This window comes from Hordeum vulgare, chromosome 6H (assembly GCF_904849725.1).
Source record: "Hordeum vulgare subsp. vulgare chromosome 6H, MorexV3_pseudomolecules_assembly, whole genome shotgun sequence".
Taxonomy (NCBI): Eukaryota; Viridiplantae; Streptophyta; class Magnoliopsida; order Poales; family Poaceae; genus Hordeum; species Hordeum vulgare.
This window is the reverse complement of record NC_058523.1, coordinates 48,084,680-48,094,952: the sequence shown is the minus strand read 5'-3', so window position 1 is coordinate 48,094,952 and position 10,273 is coordinate 48,084,680. Positions and strand designations below refer to the sequence as shown.

General features: G+C 44.5%; 1 protein-coding gene across 1 annotated transcript; it reads right to left on the bottom strand.

Moving 5' to 3' along the window:
• Positions 1-6,193: 6,193 nt before the first annotated feature.
• Positions 6,194-7,270, bottom strand: LOC123405052 (BTB/POZ and MATH domain-containing protein 1-like). The gene has a single exon (XM_045098912.1). It carries the CDS (start codon positions 7,268-7,270, stop codon positions 6,194-6,196), a length of 1,077 nt encoding a protein of 358 aa, XP_044954847.1.
• Positions 7,271-10,273: the final 3,003 nt, after the last annotated feature.

Genomic DNA, 10,273 nt, shown 5'->3' with positions numbered 1-10,273 from the left:
GTGATATATAAGTGTATTTTAATATATATGTGTTGTTATATATGTGCTATGTATTTGAATTTAATTCAAACAGAAAAATCCAAGAAAAGAATAGACAAAAGCTATGGGGTGGACCGTGCTACCAGGAGACAACACGTGGCCCTATATGCCGACGGCCTAGCCATCGACATAGTGTTAAGGTATGCCGACGACCTAGGCGTCGGCATATCTGCTAGCCAGTCCGCACCAGAGCCGTCCACGTGTCACGTGCATGCCGACAGCCAGGCCGTCATCATAGTCTTACGCTATGCCGACGGCCTGGGCGTTGGTATATCGACGGACCAGGGCGCACGACAGTCGTCGACGTGGCACTTGTATGTCGATGGTCAGCCCGTCGACATAGTTTCACGCTATGCCAACGGTCTGGCCGTTGGCATACATGTGCCACGTGGACGTCTTTCATTAGACAGAGTGTGGCGATGACGTCGTGAGCCACCGTCATGCATACACGGTTGCTGACAATGGATCTATGCCGATTGTTGTACGAAAACCGTCGACATAGGCCCATATGTTGACGACTTTTGTTTGCCGGTGGCCCCATCCAGATACGCCGACGTTCGCGTTTCGACGGTCCTATGTCGATGGGGCCCGTTGGCATAGGCCTATGCCGACGGTTGTCGACCGTCGGCGTATGCCTCCAGTCCGGTAGTGACAACTCACGAGCGAAGGAAGATCACCCCAGATTGCTCCCAGCTTAACGTCGGGGCATGATTCCCGAAAAACCCTATTCGCCGATCGTTGCGGCGAATCGTCGGGGCTTCGCACACGGGCAGCGATGCTCCCAACGAGATGGGCCGGCCCAGTTCCAGCAGATCGCCCCGGTTTTGGGAACCTTCTAGAGGTTCTCAGCTATTTTTTCCCGGTTTTGGGAAACTTCTAGAAGGTTCCCTCAACCAGAATTTTTTGGTTTTCTTTTTCTTCATTCTTTTTTTCTGTTTCTATTTCAAAAAATGTTCTGGATTTTCAAAAAATGCTCTTCAAATACGAATAATGTTTTTCTTTTTAAAAAACATTCTAGATTTTTCAAAAAAGTTCTGTATTTTCAAAAAATGTTCGGGATTTTCGAAAAATGTTCAAAATTTCTATAAATTGTTCTTCAAATTCGAAAAATGTTATTGATTTTTCAGATAATGTTCTGGGTTTTTAAAAAATGTTCTGGATTTTTCAGATAATGTTCTGGATTTTTAAAAAATGTTATTGATTTTTCAGATAATGTTCTGGATTTAGCAAAAATATTAGGGATTTCCAAAAATCGTTCATCAAATTGGAACAATGCTTTTTAGTTTTTGAAAAATGTTCTAAATTTCAAATAGTTGGCATTTTAATTATTTTTTTATAACTTCAAAAAATGTTCGTGCTTTCAAATTTTGTATTCAAGATTCAAAAAATGATCATGCTTTAAAAATTTGTTCATGCTTTTAAATTTGTTCTCTGTTTTAAAAAATGTTCCAAATTGTTCGTGTTTCCAAATTTGTTCAGGGTCTGACAAAATTGTTCTCCTTTTACAAATTTTGTTCTCAAGATTCAAAAAATGTTCAGGCTTTAAACATTTGTTCGTGCTTCAAAATTTGTTCAGGACTTTTCAAAATTGTTCTCAGATTCAAAACTTTTCGCAAAATTTAAAAAATGTCCTTTCTTTAAAAATTTCTTCATGCTTTCAAATTTGTTAAGGGTTTTTCAAAATTGTTCTCCATTTCAAATTTTTTTCTCAAAATTCAAAAAATGTACGTGCTTTAAAAAACTGTTCACGCTTCTAAATTTGCTGAAGATATTTCCAAATTATTCCCTGTTTCAAAATTTTAAAACTGTTTGTGCTTTAAAATTTTGTTCACGCTGTCAAATTTGTTCAGGGTTTTTAAAATGTTCGTTATTTCAAAATTTTGTTCTCAAGTTTTTGAAAAATGTTTGTTTTTAAAAAAATTGTTTGTGCTTCCAAGTTTTTCCAAGATTTTTCAAAATAATAGGAAACTTTTTTAAATTTGAAAAAACAAATCTGGATTTTCCAAAAAAGTTCTTCAAATTCGCAAAATGTTTCTGTTTGATTTGGAAAATGTTCTAGATTTTCAGAAAATGTTCAGGATTTTCAAAAATTGTTCTTCAAATTGGAAAATGTTTTTTGCTTTTTAGATAAATGTTCTGGATATTATAAATGTTTTTGAAAAAATGCTCTTGTTTTTCGAAATTTGTTCTTTAGATTAGAAAAATGTTCATCTGTTCAAAAATTGTTTACGTTTATGAATTTCTTCAGTATTTTTCAAAATGGTTCTCAGTTTCAAAATTTGTTCTCAAGATTCAAAAAATGTTCGTGCTTTTAAAAAAGCGTCCACGATTCCTAATTTGTTTGGGATTTTCAAAATTATTCTCCGTTTGGAAACTTTGATTTCAAGATTCAAAAAATGTTCGTGCTTTAAAAAATTGTTCGTGGTCCCAAATTTTTTAGGATTTTTCAAAATTGTTCTTGTGTTTAAAATTTATTCTCAAGATTCAAAAAATATTCATTCTTTAAAAATATTCACATATTTAAATTTGTTCTCTTATTTAAAAAACATTCATGTTTTTAAAAAATGATTGAGAAATTCAATGTTTGTTCATATTGATAAAAAAGGAAAAAAGTAAAATGGGAAGAAAAAGAGCCAAAAAAGGAAAAAAAGAAATAGGTAGAAAAGGAAAAAACAGAAAAAGATGAAATTATCCTTTTTTAGGAAAAAAAAAATAAGCTGGCCCGGCCTAGTCGGGTGTTCCCCTGTGCGCGGGAGCGACCCCCTACCGCAGCGAGCGGCAGGTAGGAGTTCCCTCCCATCGGTCCGCATCGTACGTAGCCGGAGAAAATTGGGCCTTGGATTACCATCCACATGCATGCATACTTAGGGTGCCCCCACTGGAAATATGGAGGCCTGGGGCGAAACCCTCAGGGCCGTCCCTGTACGTACATAAATTTATGGCATGTCTTGCACCGTCTCTCTACGAGAGCTCCTTGATGCGTGTGTGAGTTGTCATCCGATCTCGATCTCGATCTAGTTCTCTATACAATGAGAGGAACCATTCTTCCCCGTGTTGTGAATCTGCTGGTCACAAAATTCGGCGGCCGCCATCCGCCCTTCGACCTGCACCGCATCGATCCGTCATCCTTATTCTACCCTACCGGATCACCAAAACCAACAAATCCAGTTCCCGCTCCGTCTCGGCTTCCTCCCGCCGCCATATCCTTCGACTGGTCCTGCCCATGGGATGGACACGGGTTTATGGATTTCATGGCCCTCAACAACGACATCATTGCCGTGGAGCACACGGGCCACACCCTCATCTACGACGGCGCCTCGCACGTTGTCCGCACCCTGAACGAGACGATATACCCCACCCCAGGCGCACCTCCATGTCCGTCACCGTTGGCGACACCCTTTACGTCATGGACCTGCAATCCGAGGTACACACCACTTCAAGGTTTTCAGCTACGAACGACCACCGCCCGGCTGGCACAGCCGGCAGGATGACTGGTACGGGAGATGTCAGCAGCCGCCGCCCCTCGATCCCGATGTCCCACCTGTGCGACACCGGCAACCCTTTACGGTTAGCGCCTACACGATGGTTGGCGACTCGTATATATGGTTATCAGGGCCGGCCCATAGGTCGGGGCAACGGGGCGCCGGCCCTGGACACCTGGGAGATAGGGGCCCCGGCCCAACACGACAACACGTAGCGAGCCTAGCAGTCACCTCTCCTCGCCTCGCCTCCTGCCGTCCTGCCGTTCTCCTCGCCTCCTGCCCTCGTTGACTCCTCCTCCACAGGCCTGTTCCTCATGGAAGATGGAACAACGCCGCCGCTCCCACGCCAGATTCGAGGCTGCCGCTCCCGTGCCGCCATTAATGGAGACCAAGCTATTCCCTTCCCCCAATCTTCTCTCTTTCCATCCTCAACGTCTCCCTCCTTCTCCTAATCCAGTACTACCTGATTTTCTCCATCCTCAATGGCACCAGATTTGATGTTAAATAGCCTGGCTTGCCAGCTCTGATTGCTCCATCTAACATCTTCAATTCTCTTCTTTCTCTTCTACTACAGGCTTGTTCGTCAATCTCTTCTACTGCATGCCTGTTCCTCTCTCCTTGGATCTGAGAGACTCGGAGCAGGGGAAGGAGGGTTCAAGCACAGGCACATCATCAATCTCTACTCGCTGGTGCAAATCTGGAACGATTGCTGCCTCAAAGAGGTTGCCATTTCTCTGTTGCTTGGTCCTCTGTTATATCAGTTCTGTTCGATGAAAAATGATCTATTGGTCACCAACTGCAGACTTGATACGGAGAGAGTGTAGGGAGCACAGGGAAGATTTAAGAGTGTAGGGAGCATAGTGAAGAACATGCAAATTGGGGAGGCTAGAAACGAATGTAAGTTTCATAGATCTGATCATCAATGTAAACATGAAGTGCTAAGTTTGCTACCAGTTTTGACATGGTTTTTTGTTTTGCAGATGAATTGATGAAATGATGGTCTCTTTGTGCCACTTAGAAAAGTGATCTTTTGTACAATAACATGTGGCGTGTGTTTCAGTGTCCCTATTCAAAGACCATTGATCTATGCTATGTACTGATTACTCAATTGTTTTTGAAATATGACACATTCTAAATTTTTATCTGTCTACAAAAGCCTCATTTTGTTGTCTCGCCCTACGGCCTCAGAAATGTATGCACCGGCCGTGATGGTTATCCATTATGGACGCCGGCACCTACTCGTTCGACAGAAAGAGCAGCGCGTGGAGCAAGGCTGGAGAGTGGGCGCTGACGTTCAGAGACTGTGCCGTGTACGACCCGGAGCACAGCCTCTGGTTTGGCTTCTCGGCCAGTGACGGGCAGCTCTGCGCAACCGACATGACGCTGACCACGACAGCACCGGCCCTGGAGCAAGTGTGGGAAGATGATCTGCCTCCTCTAGAGGCATGGATCCCTACGGGGAGCACATCTTGCCGCTGGGCTCTGGCAAGTTCTGTGTCGGGAGGCTTTTCCAAAGACTTAAGCGGAGGAACCTGAAGATTGAGAGCATTGCGTTGCTTGTCGGTGTGGAACTTGTCAAGGATGCCGGTCAAGGAATTCTGCTACATCAAGCCTGCCGCTTCTGAAAAAGGCATGTTACATGTTGCATTTGCCTCTCTTTTTTCTGGAAGCTTATATGCAGATTCCATTTTCATCACGAGTAAGGCCCTGTTTGGAATCACTTCGATTATATAATCCAATTTTTATAATCTGTTTTGTCTCCAAACAAGACAGATTATGGTGTAGATTATAAAGACTACTCCCTCCGTTCTTAAATATAAGTCTTTTAAGATATTTCACTACGAGTCTACATATAGAGCAAAATGAATGAATCTACACTCTAAAGTATGTCTATATACATCCGTATGTAGTCCACTAATGAAACCTCTTTAAAGACTTATATTTAGGAACGGAGGGAGTAGATCGAGATATTATTAAAAACTCACAATCTACTCTACCTTAGCTAAAATCAGATTATGGATTGCTAATGACCCATTACCCTTGTAAAGTTAGAGATAATTACATTCCTGCCACTGCCACCCTCCTCTTTCTTAAAAAAAACAAAGGACAGATAGACCATTATGCAATGTAAAACCTGAATTACAATTTATATAATCTGGTCTCCAAACATGCCCACCTAGATTATTTTTATAAACCATATAATATAATCTACCTTCATAATCGGATTATTATAATCTATTATGGTTCCAAACAGAGCCTAAGATCATCTTCAGCGGAACACTCCATACATTTTCATACTTCCTGCCGAACAGCCCTGACATTGCCGGGACACAAAAACGCAGCCAACTGAACCCCCAAACCCAACCGATTTGTCCGGGCTGTCCGGCACACCAATCAAAGGCTAAATATATGTGGACATCCACGAAGAAGAAAAATACTCCCTCCGTTCCTGAATATAAGTCTTTTAAGAGATTTCACTAGATAACTATGTACACTCTAAATTATGTCTATGTACATCCGTATGTAATTCTCTAGTAGAATCTCTAAAAAGACTTATATTTAGGAACGGAGGGAGTACAGCGCATGTACGGAAAAGATGTTGAAAATTCAGGACTTAACCAGCAAAGTTTAACATCATACCAGCAAATACGATTGATAGTCCCTATTATAGATCAATTAGCGAAAGCTTTGTCAATAATTTCAGATCCAAGGCTTCCGTAGTTCTGAGTTAACTGCATGAACCCTTTGGTCTTCATGATTTCTGTAAACCTCTTACGGTCCCGTACCATGTACTTGACGCAGCAATCCTTGAGTTGCTGGCAGTTGTTTCTCTCGGCAAAGTCGAGAGTGAAACCCACGTTGTTGACATCTAGCGTCTTGCTCAGCTTGTTGGCGCAGAGCAGCTTCAATCTTTCGATGGCGTACCGATCGGCCGTGACAAGCAAATGCTGCGCCATGTTTGTAGCCTCTTCGGTGGACTCCTCCATGAATGCCGGCAGGGAGTCCTTGTACATGTAATGCAGCAGGACCTCGAAAACTGTAGCGTCCACGTCTTTGATGCGGATGCTGCTTCTCCTACTCTCCAACATGGAGCCACATAGCTGCGCGCGGAATACTGGCGACTGCGCTGCGAGGATGCAAGCGTGCACCTTGAACCTCTTGAACAAGCCGATCTTGACGGTCATGTCCGCTTTGAGGCCGTTATCAAGAAGTCCGCCAACGTTGTTGATCAGTTCGGAGGGCGGCACCGCCACGACGGCGTCTTCTCCGTGGTCGTCGAAGTGCTCGGAGGTAATGACCTCGATGGTGCACTTGATCACTAGGCAGTCATCTTTGATGCAGCCCGATGCAGCCAGATCGGCCTTGCTTACGAACTTTCTATAACCCCATGCTGATACTTTGGACGAGAAGTCGGTCGTGCCGCCTCCTCTTTTGTTCTTCTCCCCCGTGGCCGGCGAGGCAGGGTCTTGGAGAGAGAACCAGTAGTTCGCTCTAACATTGCCCTTGGCGGCATCCATCAGGTAAAGGAAAACGGATGCATGCTCCCCATCGGCTTCCTTATTGCCGTCGTCCTTCTGCTTCTGGCCGTAGGGGTAGTATTGGATGGCCCAGTCATGCCCGCCGATGCGGAAGGTCTTGGACATTATGTATAGATCGGTGCCGTTGATCAGGGAGTGCCCGGCGATCTTGAACAGGTGCACACCGGTGACGGACGACAAGCGGTTCGTTGAGGCGGTCACGTTCTCCATGGCCGTTGCCGCCGGGAGATTGTGCGAGCGTAGGAAAAGAAGTATACCACAAACACCTAGGTTTTGACTAGTTTCAGGCAAATAATTAGCTAGTCCTTTGGTGGGTCGATCTACATATATCGCGTATATATATAGGCGTTACTCCTGATTAGTTCGGATAAGGATCCGGGTATCTTGGTTTCTCAAAAAACTGAAAAGATTGCTCATAGTAGTTTGTTACTGTTGACAAAATTTGGATCGGATCCGTTGTGATCGAGATGTTTTTTTTAATAGAAAAGTCGGATTACCCCGGCCTCTGCATCTGGACGATGCATATGCAGCCATTTTATTAATTATTCACAAAGACCTTACAAGTAATACATCAGTTTGTTCGAAGCCATCATCTTAGCAACAACTATCGCTACTCCTAACCACTTGATAAAGGGGTGCCGATAGTCCGAGCCTAATACCAAACAGACATCGCACCAAAGCCTAACATCTAAAACCAGAGGCCCCAACCGAGCCACATACTGGGTTTAGGGTACAAACCGGTCCGACGCACTCTCATGTGTCGTCGCCGCCATCTTCCACCAATCCGTTTTCAGAGAAGAAACTAACACACCGACTTGCTAGACCCCTTTACCATCGACGCCACCATGACGCCAGAGAGCTTCCACCTCCTGCACGAGTCCATCTCCACGCATCAGACACAGAGTCTCCGCTGTGCCACGCTGCCGAGATCCACCGCCATGAATGAGTAAGATGAAGCACCGCTGCACCAAAAAAGTTGTCCACTGGTCCCTCAAGCCCGTGTACACTTCCAAGAATGACGTCCCCAAGAGGAAAACGACACCTGCGTGACGCCGTCATCCGATCTACTGATCTAGGGTTTCCACCGGAGGTAGCGGATAGAGATCTTGAGCTTCTCCACGATGATGCCCCCAAGAAGGTGACGACATAGAAGAGTGCCACCATCACCGGACTTAGCAACAAGCCAAGAACAAGGATTTCTTTCGGATCCGTTCGACGAATCTCCGTCTCACATCGTGCGCACAGGCGACCACCAATGATCGAGATGTTAGCCTTTTAGTCTCGTAAAAAAATCTACTCCTAGGATCAGAGGGAGTACTAGATACCAACAGTAATCATAGTATATTACAAGAATTAGCTATTTTGCCGGCAGGTATCATCTTTGCCGTCAGCAAATCATCATAGTAGATGATAAACGGTTACTTTGGTTCATGACGGCAAAAAAATACTATCGTCAAAAATAACAAAAAACAGACGGCAAAAAAACACACACGGCAAAAGACAGTTTACCGTCAACTATCTCGGCAGATGACGGCAGCTGACGGCAAAAGGCTGTCCACGGCTGCGGCTAACGGACTTAAACAGACAGACAATTTTATTGTCTTGTATTCGTGCGAGCTGACGACAACAAGGTAGCTTTACCGTCTGCTACAGTATACCGATGACGACAAATAGTGAAACAATAAAAAAAACAGCAACACCCAAATCTCAAAATAGTTCCCGCAGAGAGTGAAAAAATCAAAAAGAAAACCAGCGACACCAGACCCAAAGTGGTTTCCGCGCCCTCTTGCGACCTCTCCTCTCGTTGCCAGGGTTACCCGCCACCACCGCGAGTCGCCACCATCCGTCCCAACCGTCGGTGCTGCCCTCCCTTACTGCCCCCTCCCCCGGCTACCGCTGCTACCCTCCTAATTCGTCGCTGCTGCCATCCCCGGCTGCCGCCGCCTGTCGTTGCCGGCCTCCCCGGCCGCCGCCGCTGCCCTCCCCGGCCTCCGCCGCCGCCCTCACCAGTCGCTGCCATCGTCGGTCTCTGCGACATGGCGTGAGGGTAGGCCATCCCGCCGCTCCGTTCTCGCCCCACCGCGAGCGAGGAGACGAACCGATTGCGCCTCCTCGCTGGTCGCCGGTCACCGCCCGCCACCACCAAGGATCAATGCCAGCCGGGCCCGTCCCCGTCGGTCATGCCGCGAGCGCCCCTCGACCCAAGGTGCCTAACAATAGATTATACATGGACTCGCTCCTACTCTAGTTGAATGATGCTACACGTATTTTCATATCCTAGTAGGACCAATGAGTTTCTCAAAACGTAAACACGACCAATGATATAGTATGTCGGCATCTCTCTTATTTTCAACCTGTATGCATGGTCAACATTTGTGTCTTACCACCATCCGTTTGCAAAGCATCGTATGCGCACCATATGTTTTTCTAGATTTGCAGCGTGGTGTTGATGTTTCCTACCACTGCCAGGAAACAAATGGGATGGCATTGGCAAACAAATTTATTGGATAGTAATTATTGATAATAGAAAAAGAATTGTGTACGTCATGGCTAGGCATAACTAACTTACCTAAGATTTAGGTGAGGAAACAGAGTTAGGAGGACAGAAAGTTAGCAACCCAGGCGTGTTTGAAGAGAGACGAAGTATAGTTGTCGCTCGGAATGTTAGCAAGAATTTATTGCTATAAGAATAGGAGGGCGTGATGCGGTAACATAAAAATGACTCCTGATGTCAACTTGGACATTGTAGAATAACTGAACATATGAGATAATACCATGAAATTCTGAATAGCTTATAAGCTGAAGCATGCATTGATACTTAACAAAAGGACACATTAGGCACCTGCAAGTGAGTCCATGACTCTTTTTACCTTGTACCTTTCATTAAACATACATACAAAAATTGAATGCTATTTGACATCATAAGGCCATATCTTATAAAAAGATAGAATCATACTGTTGGTGGAATTGGTATCATCTAAGCTATAAACTTTTTTCTATCCAAATAGCAATTCCACCTTTTCCAAAAAATAAATAGCAATTCCAATTCTCTTTTCTGTAGGCTACAACACAACTTATGTACCTTGCAGTAGTTCTTCGGTCACAGAAAACCATTTTATAATCTAGAGTGTAAAAAAATGTTTTGTTGTCTATCAACATGGAGGTATACTTTATCAAGTAGAAAGGATATTTTTTCTCAGTGAGCTCACACTT

Excerpts from the sequence above, each read along its gene's own strand:
- LOC123405052 (XM_045098912.1), bottom strand. The coding sequence starts at position 7,270 with ATGGAGAACGTGACCGCCTCAACGAACCGCTTGTCGTCCGTCACCGGT.